General features: G+C 48.9%; 1 protein-coding gene across 1 annotated transcript in view; it reads left to right on the plus strand.

Moving 5' to 3' along the window:
• Positions 1–1,454: 1,454 nt before the first annotated feature.
• Positions 1,455–18,198, plus strand: part of GRIN2A (glutamate ionotropic receptor NMDA type subunit 2A) — a 374,525-nt gene continuing 357,781 nt past the window's right edge. The window contains exons 1-3 of the mRNA XM_059415335.1: positions 1,455–2,366; positions 2,936–3,126; positions 4,534–4,965. Of these exons, the coding sequence (XP_059271318.1) occupies positions 4,552–4,965 (414 nt within the window). The 5' untranslated portion in view covers positions 1,455–2,366; positions 2,936–3,126; positions 4,534–4,551. The remainder of the gene's footprint in view (positions 2,367–2,935; positions 3,127–4,533; positions 4,966–18,198) is intronic.

Below are 18,198 nucleotides of genomic sequence, written 5' to 3' on the forward strand. Positions count from 1 at the left end.
GTGCAACCACCTGTATTTTAAAAAGTTCCATGAATACAATCCACATGGCCATCAGTAGGAGACTAGATACACAAAGTGTGGTTTATTCATATAGTGGGATGGTACTCAGCAACAACAAAGGAAAAGTAGCTGTTACATAGAGCAACATTGATGACTCTCCCAGACGTTAGGTCACCGAAAAATGTACAACGTAGGATCCATTCGTATGAGGTTTGAAAATAAGCCAAGCTGATATATCACGTTAGAAAAAAATTGTGGTTTCTACTAGGGGGATGTGGGATTAACAACAGAGGGACACAGGATACTTTCCGAGAGTGATAACAGTAGTTTATAACTTTTTTGGGTTGAGGGTCTACACAGATGCTTATAATTTTAAAACTTGAGCTGAATTCTTAAGAGATATATGTTTTATTGCACATAATTTATACATCCTTTAAACAAAAGAGCCTCATTTCCCTGGAAGTTTCCAAACTCGGGTCCTATACTTGTGTCAGAATCCAGGAAATGATCATCTTCACTCAATCCAGCTCAACCCAATTACAGCCTCAAGAAATGGAATGCTTCTCTGTTCTTTGCTGTCTTCCACACAACCCACCATTTTCATTTACCTTCCAGAATTTCTTCCATTTTTTCCATCTTTTGAATAATAAAACTCCAGAGAACTTAACATACAACAGCCAGCTTGATAATAAAACTATAGTTCTCTAAACTTTGTCCCTTTCCTGTCTCCATTCCAGTAGTCAGTATTCAGCATTCCTGGAAAGAGGCCCTTCCCTCTTAGGCCACCTTGTAGGGCCCTCGTGTTGTTTGAGCACCTACTATGTGCCAGATTTTGTTGGCTCCTTTACTAAGGCTATCTCATTTTCTTTCTGCAATAACTGTGAGAAATAGATATTTTTACTGTCTTCACTTTCCAGAGTAGCAATTGATAAGGGAAGATAAAGGTAGAGCAAGCCCAAAGGTGACATCAAACTAATGAGTGGAGATTGCAGGGTTAAAAAGTACAGTGATTACAAAAACCTCGTGTAATTTAAGGCCTCTTTCTTTCCAGGCCTTGAGGTAAGGAAAGTGGGGACCGAAGAGCTGGAAGGAGAGATACAGCTGAGTGTAAAGAGGGCAGAGTTCCTCACTGCACAATGTTTTTCATGCCCAATTGCCAGAATTCAAACCAGCCAGGCCTCAAAACACCCAGGCAGTCCCATGCTCTCTGGCTCACCCCTGCTGGTAGCTTAGAAGTGGCAGCCTCAGGGCGACTTTTGTTTGCTATAACTTAGAAAACAAGAAGGAAGCAAGTGGGGGATGTAGAGATGTCTTTACTTTTAGGATTCTGGCTCCCCAAGAGGAGAGGAGTGGGTTCCCTTCCGGGGGTGGCGATGCACTGGGAGAAGCACTGAAGCAGATTCTGTGGTATGTGTGTGTGTATGTGTGCGTGTGTGTGTGTGGGTCTGCGCGCCTGTGCGTGGAGGGGGATTGCTGTACCCAGCGCGAGGCACTGGGGGAGGAGGAAGCGGTAGCAGAGATCTGAATAATTGATTCTTCAGCCGCACCAGACGCTCAGGAGCGGGCGGAAAGCGTGGCTTCAGCACCGCGGATAGCGGCACGCCGCCGCAGGCACCCCTTCGCCAGGCTACCGCCTATCCTGGCCCTGTCGCCGCCGTGCGCTCCGGGAACCGGTGGCCGTGCTCCGCGCCGCCGCCGAGGGACTGCGGGGTCTGCCTCGGCCCGCCTCCGGGGAGGGCGGCTACGGGCGGGAGATGCTTTCACCCACTGGAGCTCCAAGCCTCTCTGACTGTCGCGGGGGCTGCTGCGTCTAGTCGACTGAGAACAAGTCCCTAAGTTGGCGTGGGGGCGCCCCTGCCTTCCTCCTCCTCTTCCTCCGAGGCGACCGCATCAGAAGCCCGCCCCAGAAGCCCGCTTTTGCCAGTGCTGTGAGCCAGGGTGGCTAGGCGCTTTCCGACTCCCGTCGGGAAATGAGGAGCTGAAAGCCTGGTGGCGAGCTGGCCCCGCAGCGAAGGGCCCAGAGGGAGCTGCTATCCCCCGCCCGCGCCTCTCTCTGGCGGGGACCGCGGGGATCCCCGGCCACACGCGCGCGCGCGCTCCCACACTCACTCACACACACACTCGCCCTCACACACACCACCAGCCCGGAGCCTGGGCTGCGGAGAGGGCTCTCGGGCGCGCTCAGAGGACCGGGCAGCTGCTGTCCGGAGTAGGGCTGGAAGCCGAGCTCCGGCTTTTGGAGGGAGGCGCCGCGGGGCTGGCCGGAGCATGGGGCTGGGTGAGCGCTGAGAGTCGGGGCCGCAGCCATCAGCCCTGGAGATGACCAGGAGCGGCCACTGCTGAGAACTATGTGGAGAGAGGCTGCGGTGAGTGCTGGCGCGGGACGCGGGGCCTGGGCTGCCCCTTTGAGGGAAAGACGGTGGGAGGCCTGAATAGGAGGGGGCGGCAGGACCGCAAGGGGGTCGTTGCGTGGAAATGATCGCACCTCCCTCGGGGATCCGGGACCGCGGGAGCCCGAGTCCTTCCCTCCCCCTCTCCTGCCGGCTCATCGCAAACTCAGCCAGCCGCCCCCCCCCCCATTCCCTCCTCTTTTTCTCCCTACCCCCCTCGCTCAGCAGCTCCTGACCGAACAACTCCCAGCAGCCGGCACCGGGTGGTAGGGGGTGAGGGTGGAGATGCCTAGTTAGCTTCTCGTGCGTGGCCAACCTGGGGCTCCGGTTCTCCTGTGCGCCCCGAAGCGGAGATCTCCATATCGACCGCAGGGTCTGAGGATCCGCACAGGGGTCTTGGGCACCGAGCTTCAGCTCCCCCTCTCCGGTCTAGCCCCCTGTGCGCACAGGGGGCTGTCAGCATTGCGGACTGAGCCTGCCCCCCAGTGCCTTTTTCCCTGCCGGTAGGCTGACCCTGCCTTTCTGTCTCTTCTCCACCCCGATAGAGCCCTGCTGCAGAGCCTCCGGCTGGGATAGCCGCCCCCCGTGGGGGCGATGCGGACAGCGCGGGACAGCCAGGGGAGCGCGCGGGGGCCGCAGCATGCGGGAACCCGCTAAACCCGGTGGCTGCTGAGGCGGCCGAGATGCTCGTGCGCGCAGCGCGCCCCACTGCATCCTCGACCTTCTCCGGCTACAGGTACGTCCCAGCGGGAGACCTGGGCTCGGCCGGCCGGGGAAGAGGAAGACTCGACCGGAGAGAGAGCGGGAGAAGGATCAGGAGAGAGAGGGAGAGGAAGCGGGAGAGGGAGCATCTGTTAGCGAGGCGCGGGAGGAGCACCAGGGGGCGCTGCGGCTCCGTGCTCCGGGACGCTCACCCGAAGAGTGCCACGGCCAGAACGAGTTCTCCTCAACTTCCCCTGGCTCCGGCAGCGCCGGGCCCGAGGGGCGCGCGCCTGGGCACGCGTGCACGACTGTGCTATTTGCAGGCACGCGCAGTTATGCACCTAGCGCGATACATGTGTGTGCACCGACTGAGGACGTGTGCGGACTCCGGATGGCTGTGGGTACCGCTACGGCGGCCTGCGGCTGTGCGCAGAAACGCGCGCGTGCCTGTGAGGTTGTGCAGCCAACTGCCCACATGCCCTTACGACTTGGTAACAGGATTTGGGGTGGGAAGTCTGGGGAAGGGCTGTACAGTTCGCGTCCGTCGGAAAGCTGCTTAGGAGCCTACCTTTCCCCCCACGCACGTTCTCTGCCAGCTCCCACGCGCCGGCCCACGGGGTGGGGGGACGCGCCTTCCCTCCTCTCCGGGGTTCTGCATTGCACGCGGCGCGCGTGAGAGAGGGCGTGTGTGTGTGTGTGCGCGCGTGTGTGTGCAGGCGCGAGAGTAGGGGGCGGGCCCTGAGGCCCGCCTTCTGTTGAGTGGTTCCACGCGAGGTGGAGTGAACCCTAATTTCCCCCTAGGCACCCGGGACCCTGGGGCGCACGAGCGAGTGTCCTCACTCTCATGCACGGGGCCGGGGTGGGGGTTCCGGGTCTGCAGCGGGGGCCCTGTGGAGCCAGGTCTGTGCTGCGCCCGGCAGGTTCACAGGGGGCGGGGTCGAATAGCCTAGCGCGGGAGCCGGGCTGCGGAGTCTCAGCACCGCCTCCGCACACGGGGGCTGGTCTGTAGTTCGCTCCTCGCCAGCGGGGGGCGGGGTTGGTAACTTGGTCTGCACTAGGCAGGTGGGAGACCGGTGGATGGAGGGTTTGCTCTGGGCGCCTACGCTCAGGGGGCTCTGGTCCACAGCTAACTTGGGGATGTGGTGGGAGATGTGGGCAGAGTTACGTATGGAGAAGAGGCTGGAGACGGGGTGAGAAGGAGGTTGGATGCAAAGATGAACTTGGGGACGGACGGAGAATTAGCTCCGACGGGAGTTGTGGATAGAGTTGGGCGGAGGGATGTGGATGGCATCGGGAATGGGGAATGGAGGCAGGGACTCTGTGAGCTTGCTCGGGGGATGGGTGCCTTGCCTGGCTCCTAGAGCCAGGGCCTGGGTCAGTGATCCCCTACCTCTAGAACCCTTACTCCCTGTGGTGCTGACTCTCCCTCTCCACCTTGCAGGGACCGTAAGTGGCGACTATGGGCAGACTGGGTTATTGGACCCTGCTGGTGCTGCCGGCCCTTCTGGTCTGGCGCGGCCCGGCGCAGGGCGCGGCGGCGGAGAAGGGTACCCCGGCGCTGAACATTGCGGTGCTGCTGGGTCACAGCCACGACGTGACGGAGCGCGAACTGCGAAACCTGTGGGGCCCAGAGCAGGCAGCAGGGCTGCCCCTGGACGTGAACGTGGTAGCCCTGCTGATGAACCGGACGGACCCCAAGAGCCTCATTACGCATGTGTGCGACCTCATGTCTGGGGCGCGCATCCATGGCCTTGTCTTTGGGGACGACACCGACCAGGAGGCCGTGGCTCAGATGCTGGATTTTATCTCTTCGCAGACTTTCATACCCATCCTGGGCATCCACGGGGGCGCGTCTATGATCATGGCTGACAAGGTAAGTCGGAGAGGTGATACGCTGCCAGGACCCAGAAGTGTGCCATCATAACACAGCCTCCACAGGTCTTTGGGAGCCCCTGGCATCTGTTTTGATCTGAAAGAGTGTCGTGGTCCTGGTGAGAGCCAGGTCCTGCCTCTCCAACCCAGAAATGAATGGAAATGCATTTTTCCTTGGTTCTGAGAGTGGGGTACTCAGAGGCACTTTGGCTGTGCCAGGAAGAACTCAGAAAATGCAGATGTGTAATGTGTAATGGGGTGGTGGAACGCTTGGAGCTTTCCAAACAGTGCCCAGAGGTGAGCCTGGGGATACTTGCAATGCTATGGCTCATGTTTCTAGAATATCAGCTTTACCCGATTTGTGGGGAAATGTCAATTTTTCCCTCTGTGGTAAGTGTCTAAAACTATTTTTAAAACGATTAAACGTGGGTATGTTACAGAATAGAATGCATAGTTTTTAGGTAAAGCACAAAAGGGCAGAGAAATGTCATGTTTCCACAGGCTGTCTGCTGTTGGGGAAAATGGGGTAGAGGGTTTGAGAAGTCCTGGGCTAGAGGCACCCAGGAGGGTGTTCCTCTAAGGATTGAGTAGAGAGAACTGAGCACAGACCCTGAGCATGGAGGTCCTGGCATTTCCCTACATGTTCCGTGAGTGGGGCTAACAGGGGTAAATGGAGGGGTTGCCTCCCCAGGATGGGTTTTGGTAGGAAGTTGCAGAGTGTCCTAATGAAAGGTGTGTCCACATCTCTTGGCTTAGAATGAGAGATAAGGTCTTTCTGTGGACCCCCTGAGAGTATTGGTTTGGGGAAGAGTAGAGAGAGAGACTTCCAGACTGGAACGAGACGTTGCGAGAGCCTGATTTGAGGGTCATGCAGAAGCCGAGGGACAGAAGAGAGCCAGAAGGGAGAACCAAAGTAAGGAAGGAGAAAAAACTAGACTCATGGGTGCACTGTATCTCGAAGCCCCACGGAAGGACTGGGGTGGGGTAGGAAGGAGAGGAGGGGGTGCTTGGCCTCGGATGCCATGGTCCCCAGCCCTGAGAGCATCTTGGAGTGTGTTCCTTAGATAGCAGGAGACATCCACATGGAGCAAGCAGACATTTGTCAGGGCACTTTCTTTCTGACGCTCTCAAAGCACTTTTATATTCATCAAATCAGATTCTGCCTCTGCCTCAGCAATTCCCACCAGCTCCTTTGGGAACCGTATTAATTCTTTCAGGTCTCCTGGGCTGCAGCACATTCAGCCGAAGTATACAACCGATGCAGTATCTTATTAAACATTCATTTTAACTGGTTTGCAGCCTAGCAGAATTTCTACGTGTGGCTGAGCCTTTTCCCAGCCACCTCTCGGTTTTTGGGGGGCTCCTTTCTTGGATGAAATAGAGTAGGGAACAGGTGGCCCTGCCACTAATTTCTCAAGCTGGGAAGGGTCTTGGAGTCTCTTAGATCATCCTACAACTTTCAGATGAAGTGCCTGAGGCACGGGGGTGTGTGGGGGGCAGATAATGACTTGGCTGGGCCCACATGGTGGGAAACGGAACTAGATCTCAGTGTTTTGTTCTCCAGCTGTGATCTCACATTCCAGCAAATTAAGCCTATGCTCTAACATTGTCATCCTATCTTCAAGAGGGTCAGGGAATTAGTCTCATTTTATAGGAGGTTCTAAGCCATGGAGAGGTGCAATGAATCAGAGCCTAGGGCTTGTGCGAAAGGAATGACTGACCCTCTGACGAAGGCATGAAGAAGAACTACAGTTTCTAGCAGGGGTTTGGAGTGTGATTTGGGGATCTGAAGTTTTGACCAAAGAAGCAACATGCAAAAGACAGTAGCCATGTTGAAAGTGAAATTAATGGATTGATTAGGGCCAGCATAATCTGCGGGGACATATGGTGAAATCTGACTTGGAGAAGGAGTCTTGAGGCTGGGAGGGATGAGCTGGCAGGTGTGTGGCTCAGGCTCTTACCTGACTTACCCATTGGCCTGGAGGCAAAGGAGCAGGAACAGAGAGTCGGCTCATAGTTGAGCACTTGTTTGATATACAGCTACCCTGCCCACTGTGAATGTCAGGCTTGGACCTACTGGACCAGCAGCTGCTCCTTCCTTAAAGGAGTATTAGAAGGGGAGTTTTGAGGGTATGGGCGGAAGCATCCTCCTCTTCTGTAGAATGAAGCTGCCTAATGGGGATTGGACAAGAGCATGACCCCATTGAAGAGTACAGAAGGAAAAGGGAATCAGGAAATGGCAAGAGAAAGATGAGAAAGGACATTTTCAGAGAATCAAGATTAGAGAGAGATTTAAAAGCTGACAAAGAGAGGAAGGAAATATACATTGGTTCAAAGATGGTGAAGAGAATTGGTTACTCCTCATTATCGTCGGGGCTTTCCAAGTTGGTCTTAATTGCAGGGAATCAAAGAAGTTAGCGCAGATAATGTTGGGGTATATGTTGGGCCTCACGTGTGGGATGAGCAGGTGATGTTGAGTGGAGGTGGGTTAAAGAGTGGTATTTTGAGAAACTTGGATGTGTTAAAAAAGGGAAAGAGATTGTCTGAGATGTGAACAGCCCTTCCTTCCATTAGTAGCACATCTAGTTGGCTTGTGCCTTTACCACCTGTTTTTTTGGGAGCTGAATGCTGAATGCAGTTTGTTTGGAAGAAGCAGCCATGAGATGTTGCCTAAAACTTACCTTGAGTGGTTGAGTGTGCCCATGGTGCCGTGGCCACAAAGTCTGCATCTCCCCAAAGGGAAAAGGCCTTTCTGTCTTCCCCTAACATGATGTTCATTTGGTAAAGCCCAGAACATACTTGTGTTTGTTTTCACTTCCAAATTGGTAACATGATAGTTACTAGTGTCCCTGTGGACAAGAATGGTAGTTAATTTGATTATCAGGTAAATTGAACACACACACCCCCACCCACCCTGCCACACACACACCATTTTTACCTTTCCTTCAGTCTACTTAACCCAAGGAAAAAAAGAACAAAGCCTTATAATAATGGAAATGTGTTAAGTGGCACATTTTTGTGGTGTTAATTTACAAGACAGATGTTAATGTTTCCTTCTATCAATGGGTGGTCTTGAAATATAATTAAGTTAGAGGTGAAAGTAATGGTTGCTGTAGAGATACAGTTCTACTCTTATCTTGGTTTGGCCATTTTGATCCTCTCCAAATGGAATACATTCTTGTTGCTGCAATAGTCCCTAATACATCAGGCATATGCCCTAGACGTTCACATTTCTGCTCAGTGTCCTCACATCCTCGACCCTCTCCTCCACTTCTAATGGCTCTTTGGGGAAAAGGCAAGGCTTGCTTAGATTTTAGCTACATCTGTCCATGAACTTTGTTTTATATGACATTTCTATCCATACCTCATCTTCTCTGCTAGAATGTAAGTTCCTTGAGGACAAACCTTTTTTTTAAAAAGTGTGTTTATGTGTATTTGAAATAATGAATACTCTCTCTCCCAGTTTATAAACCTAATGTTTCACTGTGGACTGCTTAGAAAGTATATTAACATTTAAAGAAAAAATAAAGTTCTCCTCTCTAAGTTCTGTCACCAGCGTAACCACAGTTGGACACGTGGGTCTATTTCCTTCTGAGCTCTATTTAGTTACTTATCAGTTCAGGATTATACTGCATATATGGGATTTTTTTTTTTTTTTTTTTTGTACTTTGCACTCTGTGGGCTTTTTTTAGTCAGAAGATCCAGGGTTTTCTTTAATTCCGGAAAAAATCTCAGCCATTATGTTTTGGATCTTTCCTCTCCAACATTTTCTCTGTTCTCTCCATATGTAGTTTCTTGATCCATCGTCCAGGTATTTTTTTTTTTAAAGATTTTATTTATTTATTTGACAGAGATCATAGGTAGGCAGAGAGGCAGGCAGAGAGAGAGGAGGAAGCAGGCTCCCTGCTGAGCAGAGAGCCCAACGTGGGGCTCGATCCCAGGACCCTGGGATCATGACCCGAGCTGAAAGCAGAGGCTTAACCCACTGAGCCACCCAGGCACCCCAATCGTCCAGTTATCTTAAATTAAACTTTTTTTTTTTTTTTTCCCAGTTCTCTGTCTCCCTGTGCAATGTTTGGGAAGGTTTCCTTAGTTCTGTATTCCAGTTAACCAGCTCTTTTATTTTTTTTATTATTATTTTTTTTTATTTGACAGAGATCACAAGTAGACAGAGAGGCAGGCAGAGAGAGGGAGGAGGAAGCAGGCTCCCTGCTGAGCAGAGAGCCTGATGTGGGGCTCGATCCCAGGACCCTGGGATCATGACGAAAGCCAAAGGCAGAGGCTTAACCCACTGAGCCACCCAGGCACCCCTAACCAGCTCTTTTTATTTGTACCTGGTCTCTTATTTTGCCTCTCTGTTAAGCTTTTTTTTTTTTTAAGATTTTTATTTATTTATTTATTTGACAGAGATCATAAATAGGCAGAGAGAGAGAGGGAGGAGGAAGCAGGCTCTCTGCCAAGCAGAGAGCCCGATACAGTGCTCCATCCCAGGACCCTGGGAACATGACCTGAGCTGAAGGCAGAGGCTTGAACCCAGTGAGCCACCCAGCCTCCATTAAGCTTTTAATTTCAACAGTAGTTCATCTTATTTCCAAGATGAATGATTGGCCCCTTTTTATACCTCCTTGCTTTTTTTTGTTTTATAACAAAACTCTTTTTCACTTTGTGAATGTAAATCCTTCCTCTGTCCCTTTGAGGATTAGAGGGGAAAAATAAAAGGACTGAAAAGTTCTTCTCTGATTGCTTTAGCGTCTTTGTTTCTTCAGGTATGAATTCTTTCATTTTGTAGATTCTGATCATTGGATGTCCTCATATGTCCTCTGATTTTTGTTTGTGAATTTTTAAGGTGATTTTATGATTCCCTCTGCCCTTTGTCTGCAAGGATAGTAAATCTCATGTCAACAGCTAAGCTTAGAGCTTTCTCCCTGTTCTATACATCCTTTCATGCAGGCTTGGATCTCAGTCTAATGTAAGTTGCTTCATTTTGGCTCCTTGCCACAGACAGGGGCATCCTTTTTGGCCATGATTCCTAGCAGCATGATTCTGGGTACAGTTTTGCCTCTTACCCCTGGGTAGATGTTGGGGCCTCTGCTTCCATGGCTCATTTTGAACCCATCCCCCATGAACCATGTGACTTTGATTCCTATGTGAAATTGTAGAGTCCCATTCTTTTGATTCCCTTATTTTCAGTGAGTCCTCTTCATTTTTGATCTGTGATTCCCTTTTCCTATTTCCAAGCAGTACTATGTAAATTTTAAAACATCTAAAGATTTATCTATAAATTCTATGTCTTAGGAGAAGAGGAAGTTTACTGAGGGTGTTCACTCTGATTTTGACCCAGTTATATTTCACGTCCTGCTTTTATTTTTTTCAAACTTGATTATGTATTCATGGAATTTTCCCTTATTATTAAGTAGACTTCCCAAATGTTATTTTATTATTATTATTATTTTAAAAATAATTTTAAAAATTATTTATTTGACAGAGGAAGAGAGAGTGTGTGTGCACAAGGAAGGGGAGTGGCAGGCAGAGGGAGAGGGAGAGGGAGAAGCAGGCTCTCTGCTCATCAAGGAGCTTGATGTAGGACTCAAGCCCAGGACCTTGAGATCATGACCTGAGCTGAAGGCAGACGCTTAACTCACTGAGCCACCCAAGCGCTCCTCAAATATGATTTTAAAGGGCTGTGGAGTATTCTGTTTTTACCACATTCATTGAAACTAATATTTCTATTTTTCCACCTTTAGTAAGGTTGATTTCTGGTTCACCTGTGTGTTCTTCTTGGCACCTTGTGCTGATCTTGCCCTTTGCATTTGTTTCTTGGTAAATGTTTGTTGACTGAATGAATCAAGGTGTTGGTTCTGATGCCAGCTTGCTCCAGTTTCCAGATGAACTTGCCACACTGTGGTTTAGGGCTTTCTGTGCAGTGTTGGTTCCCTAAATGCCGGTTGATGTCATGGGTGTGTGCCAAGTCTCCTCTTACTCTCTCATGGGCAGATAATTACTAGCCACCCTTTAGATTAACAGAAACTGGGGGGTTCCATACAAAAGGCCTGGATGGTGCTGCTGAGTAATAGGTCATCAGCAGGAGGTGGAACTTTCTCTTATAACCTGGCAGCTCCCGAGTTTGGCTTTGAGTGAAACACTGAAAGCTCATGGGAAGGGCAGACATGCACATGGCAGTATTGGTGGAGCCCACTCAGCCCCTGCCATGAAGGCATCAGGTAGTTCCTGAGAGAGTGGGGAGGCCTATCTTTAGCCTTTGCGATGAGGCATGTCAGATGCAATCATCTACTCCTCCTTACGTAAGTCATCGGAGAGCAAAAGGCATCACCCTGAGAGGATGACTAACTTCCCAAGTGGCCCTTGGAGTCATTGGTAATCACCTGGACTCTGGATAGCTGTGTTCTGGTGGGTTCGGAGGGGGCAGTGTGTATGTTCTTTATGGTAGCCCCAGGTGGGAAATGCTTCTCTGGATGGAGTGATGGAGGGGGGAGGGAGGGGCGGAAAGGGAGAGAGAGTGAGAGAAGAGAAGAGAAATAGAATCTTGGGTTTGTAACATAGAGTGATGGCTTCGGTCAGGCCATCATCAAAATAAGAGATTATAATGTTATTAGCAGGTGTATTTTGCTTGTCCTGCACTGCCTGTTTATTATTCAAATTTGACGGCATTGCCAGCATTAACGTTAGGAGACGTCGCGGTTTTTAAGAAATCCGAATTTCGTGCTTTATTGGAAAAAATCAGCAGGCTGGGGAACACCGGCCCCATCTCTCCCCTTGGCAGCCAGCGGCTGGGTGGAGGTGACTGGCACCCCACCCCCTAGGGCAGGTGCTGTTCCTTTGTTCATTTCTCCTCTTGCCCACTTGACTCATTCATGTTAGAGACCTGGCCCTGAAGGCGCTGGGGTTTGAGATCCCCCATGCAGGTGAAGAGCATAGCTGGTCTTTATTAAGAAAGCCTTCCCCTGGCATTCTCCTTCTCTTCCAGGGGCTACTTCTTGGTAGGTGGCAAATTCCTGATGGGCACGTGGCCAGGCTGCTGTGTTCCCTGCTGCCGTCACTAATCTGCTGTAGCATTTCTGAGCCCACAGGCCTTAGACCCTTCTCAACACAGTACTCCACGAAGCCCCTACCAAGCAACTTGAGTCCGAAGGCCCCAGAAAACCTTGCACAAAGGGTTCGAGGACCTATATTCCGTTTCCAAATATAGTATGACCTGGAGAAAGGCCCTTTACCTTTCTGGGCCTTGGGCTCTCCTGCAAAACAAGGGTTGGAGTGGTATCATCTCTAAGGCCTATTCCAGCTCTGAAAATTTTTTCACCTTCAAGAAAAGACCAACAAGAAACATCCCACAAAGTGAGCAGTGGTTATCTTTGAGTGGTAGACTCGTGGCTACGTCAGTCTTTGAAGAAATGTCATTCCGGCATGGTGAATAAGTTAAACCTTTGAGTTAGGTTGTCTGAGTTGAAATTCAGGCTTTCACTTACCAGCTGGGTGATCTTGGGGACACCCCTCAAAGGCTTTGGGCCTCAGTGTCTTTTGTTTGTTTCTGACCCCAGCCTGACCTCAGTGTCTTCATGTTCCAAACAGAGGCAGAAATAGTACCTACTGGGGCACCTGGGTGGCTCAGTGGGTTAAGCCTCTGCCTTCGGCTCAGGTCATGATCTCAGAGTCCCGGGACTGAGCCCCGAGTTGGGCTCTCTGCTCAGTGGGGAGCCTGCTTCCTCCTCTCTCTTTGCCTCTCTGCCTGCTTGTGATCTCTCTCTCTCTCTGTCAAATAAATAAATGAAATCTTAAAAATAAAAAAAAAATAGTACCTACTTCATAGAGTAGCTCAGTGCTTGGCTCATAATAAGTATTTACTCCAGGAATGCTCTTGGTGTTGTTTCTGTGTTTTGTAGCATTTATTTTTGTCAAATGTGCATGTGCTTTGTAATCACTAGAGAAATGATGAAGGGCCATGTAGGGATATGAAAGTGGGGATGAATCCCTGTAGAACTCTGAGAAGTGGACAGTCCAACATGAACTGACACACATTTCCTTGATATGAACATGAAGAGGAATATGAATTTCCTGGGACAGCCAGGTGCTTTTAGTTCTGCACACTTGCCGGGGGTTTTATCCTGGCAAAGTAAAGGCAAATGTTGCCAGTGCAGAAGTGACCTCTAGAGGAGCCGGTCTCAGGGAGCTTTGCAGTAAATAACTCCCCTGATCAGACCTTATGTTTGCACCCGGGCTTAGGGCTTCAGGGTGTGGACAGACACAGTTTTTCATTTTGTCTCTGCCAAGGATAAAACAACTCAGTGATAGCCCAGGGAACCTGGCAGCCCCCGAGGTATTTGATTAAAGAATCCTTACATGGTTCTATTTACACTCTGATTTCATTACCGTCTTAAGTTAATGATTGTGAATCCAGCTGGTTTAGACAAGGGGCTTAGTTTCAAGAGGGACAATAGATTTTTATGTTAATAGTTTGGTTGGCTTATCCAGATTGGTTAAGATGTTGGATGATGGAATTAGAATTCAGGACTGTCTTTCTGGATTGAAGGGAGGGACCCATGCTACAGGGTGCACTGGAGGACTTCAGAAGAAATGGTACTCTTGCAGGAAGGGGGAGATGTAGCTTCTAAACCTGAGAATGATTTTTGCAAGGGTCATGAACTGGGGGACTGCCTGCTGAATCTGCCTCAAAGAGACATTAGTATTTTATTTCACTAATATACTATTTAAAATGCTTGAATTTCAATGCCCTTGCTCCCTGTTATCTCCCATCTGTCCAGATTCACCCAGTTATGTTAATTGCATGGTCTCTGCGAGCATTTGAGATTGTGATCTCCAATCACAGGGATTTTGTTTATTTGCTTGTTTTAGACCAGATGCACAGCAGATTCTAGGTAGTGAGATGGCCCTTAAAAAAGTGAAGGCCACATTTCTGCAAATATAATGTCAAATCAAGGGAGATAATAGCCCCATTATACCTTTTCTATTGTTAGGAGTGTTTTTAGCTGCAAGTAACAGAATGTTTGACCAGTCGTGGTTTAAACAATTAAGACACATTGTTTTTTTTGTTTAACTAGGAGCCTGATTTAGTGACAAGGTCTTATTTAGTGACTCAGTAACCCATCAAAGACTCAGGTCCTTTCTATTTTTGTATTTTGCCTCTCTCAGTGATTGTTTCCTCTTGGTCACAAAATGGCTGCTTCTGTACCAGCCATCACATCTTCATAAGCCAGCATTCAAAAAGGGGGAGAAGAAGCTTTCTTCTAGGCCCTCTCTTTTTCCATTAGAGTTGATGTCCCCTTACATATCATTGGCCAGAACTGGGTCCCATACCAACCCTTGAACATCACTGGAAAAGTTCAACAGTCAAGATTCTGTTTCAAGAATGGATAATTGCCAACAATGCAAAGATTGCTGCTATTAGCAGGGGTGTAGAAGCAATGGCTAAGTGGCATAACTGATGATGTCTCCAACAACACAAAACACCATGATCTGTAGACTTGACTTTGTTTTGGGGGATGATATTTAAAGATGGATGTTGGAAAACTACAGTGCGTCCTGGGTCAGGGCCTTCAAGATTGCATGGATCTAAATGACTTATAGGAAGAGTCTCAGAAGAAAATATTTAGAGAGGTCCAGCCTGGAGAAGTCTCAGAGACGACAGGAGAGATGGGCTTAGTTATGGGGTAGAAGGCTTAGTCTTATTTTTTGTTTTTATTTTTTGGGGAACAGAGCTAAGGCCAGAGGATGAAATTATCAGGGATAAAGTTCCAGCTTGATGTGAGGGCTAAGCTTTGGCCATTAGGTCCTACCGCACACCGTGATGTTTCATGGAACAACCGTCTGTCAGATGTGGCTGAGCCGAGAGTGACTGCCCGTCTATCAGGAGTGGGGCGGCGAGTTGGACTCCTAGTGGCAAGATTGGATTGGGGTCACCTCTGAGGTTCTTTCTAACTCAGTCACTCTGCACTTCTCAAATCCTTGAATTTTTTTTTTTTTTTTTTTTAATCCCCAAGTCCCGGTACTTTAGGCCCTTGGATTTGGCTGAAAACCCACATCCTCACTTTCTGCAAGCGTGTGAGTAATTCAGTATAAATTTGCCCGGCATGGGGGAGGAATTTATGATCCCGGCAGATCACCTCAAATCCCCAAAGGACTTTACATCATCTTGAAGGGTAGACGGTATTTGAAAAGCAGAAAACCTATGTATATATCAAGTCACACACACATATATAAATATAAACATAAGTAGGTCAGCCGGCGTCATATTTACTAGTGGGAATGTTTTTGGCTAAGAAGTACAGCTACCAAAGACAATGTTTAGAATAATTGCCAGCAATCTTCAAACGAGGAGTTTTGCTACTGCATCCAATTAATGTGATTACTTCCTGAAGTATATTCATGTTTTTGTACACATTGTTGTATAAGGATACTTTCATACTCTAAAGAGAGAGAGCCAGAGCCTCTCTGAATTTCCAGTTGTCAATTTTTTCTTTCTTGTCTGTTGTACCCCCTGCATTTTGCATTTCCTTATGGCAGTAATGGCTCCGGATGGTAGTCATTAAGTTTACTTACTTCCTGTGTCTCTTCATATCTCCCAAGGGAAAAAAAAATCCAGAATTGCTTTCCAAACGCTCTGTCTTGGCATTCCAATTTTACAATGTTCCAGGTGATGGAAATGGCTCTCTTCTAATTATTTATTTATTAGAAGTAGGTTAAAAAAAAATCCAAGTAATTATAATACAGAATTGAAGAGAAAGAATATTTGCTCAATTTGTGCATGACAGCCCCTCAGACGTGTTCCTCTCCGTGGAAGTGACCCTGTGACCCATTCAAGGAGGAAACACGACATGGGAGTGGCAGTTTGTCACCATCTGTAATTTTTGCTGGAGTTGGTATGTTCCGAGGATCTTTTCTTCTTAAGTCTCACTGAGGTGAGAAGACATCAATCATTTCCCCCTGGTCGCCAGCTGTGCTTGTTTCCCCAAAACAAAATAAAAACTCACTCTAGAATATAAGGTGACTTCTTAAAATCACTGGCACCTCAAAGCTAGGCCCACATACTCACCCAAGGAATATAAAATAATCTGGAGTGAGTCAGGGAGGGAGTCATGATCATTTTATACACTAATGAAAACTATGGACCCTACCCCCCACCACCCATCCCCCACCGAGGAATACACGTCCAAAACACGCATGGCTCATTCGCGTGCAATTGTTGGGGGTCCACAGATTCTCTGAAACCCATTCATCGACCTCTTTGGAATTGATTTATTTATTGGCTCATTAATAGGTTCATTCTTCAAACATTTATTGAGCCTCTACCCTGTGCCAGAATGCTCCGCAGCTGTATCTGTGATCACGTTATCTGCTTTGATGTGCATCTAGCTGGAGGAGGTGGGCAGGTAGAGCCCAGAGTGATGCATCTGGGATTGGGGTAACTCTGGCGATTGGGGAGGGGGGATGTGGGAATCTAGCAGAGGGGGCAACTCATCCAGAGCTGGGAAGGCGGGGGCATGTCGGAGAAGGTGCCCTGGAGGGCTGTGGTCTAGAGTCGCGTTTGAGGACTTGGGGCCAGAAGAGGCTGGCCTCCCACGCGTCTGCCCCTGCAGGTCCCAACCGTCCGTGGCGGGAGAGGGTGAGCTGCGGAGGGGAAGAGACCGGCGCCGGCTCACAATCCAGGCCTTTCCCTCCCCTTGCCGTGTTCCTCCAGGCTGCCAGCCCTGACTGTTGTTTTGAAAGCTCCTGAATTTTCCTCTGGATGGCAGTTCTCACAATCAAAACATTGAGCTTTTCGCCGATTTCTGTTTTGTTGTCACAAATGGCTGGATGTCTCCTGCTCTATCTTGTCTCTTCCAAATCAGGAAACTCTAGCCAGAAAGAGTGAGCGGCACTTGAAATCCATATTGTCTTGCATGTCTGTAGTCCAAGGGCTGGAAAGCAACATCTTTTTCTAGACGAATTGTTTTAAAGCTATTTGTCGGACCGAGGAAACATAATATCGGTTGACTCGGGTGAATGGAGCCAGAACACAGGGAGAGGGCACTGAGCTCAAGAAACTGACAGGTTTGCTGGGGCCCTGGTGCCAGGTGGCCGGTAAGGCTCCCACCTCCGGGGTTCTGAAAGAGGCAGCGCCCCCTACCCTCCCAGCACCCCCCACCTCTTCCCGCACCATGAAGACCCAAACTTCACGGTCCAGTTGCACTGGAATTAATTGCCGTTGGTCTTGCCCAGGTTAATTGATACTCATTTTTGGTACTGTTTTTCATTCCTTATTTTTTTCTTTCCTTCGTAAAGCTCTTTGGCAGCATTCAAAGCAACACTTTTACCATGAAAAATTCCAAACACATCCAAAAATAGAGACAATCCTGTGAGCCCTCCCGTCCCGATCTCCTGGCTTCAACAGTTACCAAAGCATGACTGCTGTTGTTTCAACTCCAGCCCCCCCGGCGGGGTCAGACCTGGTGCATTTCACCTACAAATATGTCAGTATACGTTGGCTAACATGGAAGTAGTATGTAAGTTGAGGGCATGTGAGAGATGGAAAGACCTAGAAAGGAAATAAACATCACCTCTGACATCACCAACCGCAGGCAGCAGCTGTCGGCATTTTCGTGTGTTTCCTTCTAGTCTTTTCTGTACCCGCTCTATAAGCACATACACGTATCCGTTATATAATTGCATGTTTGCCTTCTGACTTACTTCCCGTTCCCTCATGAGCATTACAGATTACTTGTTAGCATTTTTACCAGCTACCTTTTCTTTTTCTTTCTTTTTTTTTTTTATAAGATTTATTTATTAGACAGACAGAGATCACAAGTAGGCAGAGAGGCAGGCAAAGAGAGAGTAGGGAAGCAGGCTCCCTGCTGAACAGAGAGCCCGATGTGGGGCTCGATCCCAAGACCCTGGGATCATGACCTGAGCTGAAGGCAGACGCTTAACCCACTGAGCCACCCAGGCGCCCCTCCTGCTACCTTTCCCATTCTGTGGACACATTGTGATTTCCTTCATAATTTAGGTTTCTTCACTTTTTTTTTGTTAAAAGCAACACCTCAGTGAGCATCTTCACAACAAAATGTCTGAGTTGCAGATTACTGAGGTTTATTTGTTTTTTTTAAGATTTTATCTATTTAGGGGCGCCTGGGTGGCTCAGTGGGTTAAGCCGCTGCCTTCGGCTCAGGTCATGATCTCAGGGTCCTGGGATCGAGTCCCGCATCGGGCTCTCTGCTCAGCAGGG

Source organism: Mustela nigripes, chromosome 11, assembly GCF_022355385.1.
Source record: "Mustela nigripes isolate SB6536 chromosome 11, MUSNIG.SB6536, whole genome shotgun sequence".
NCBI lineage: Eukaryota > Metazoa > Chordata > Mammalia > Carnivora > Mustelidae > Mustela > Mustela nigripes.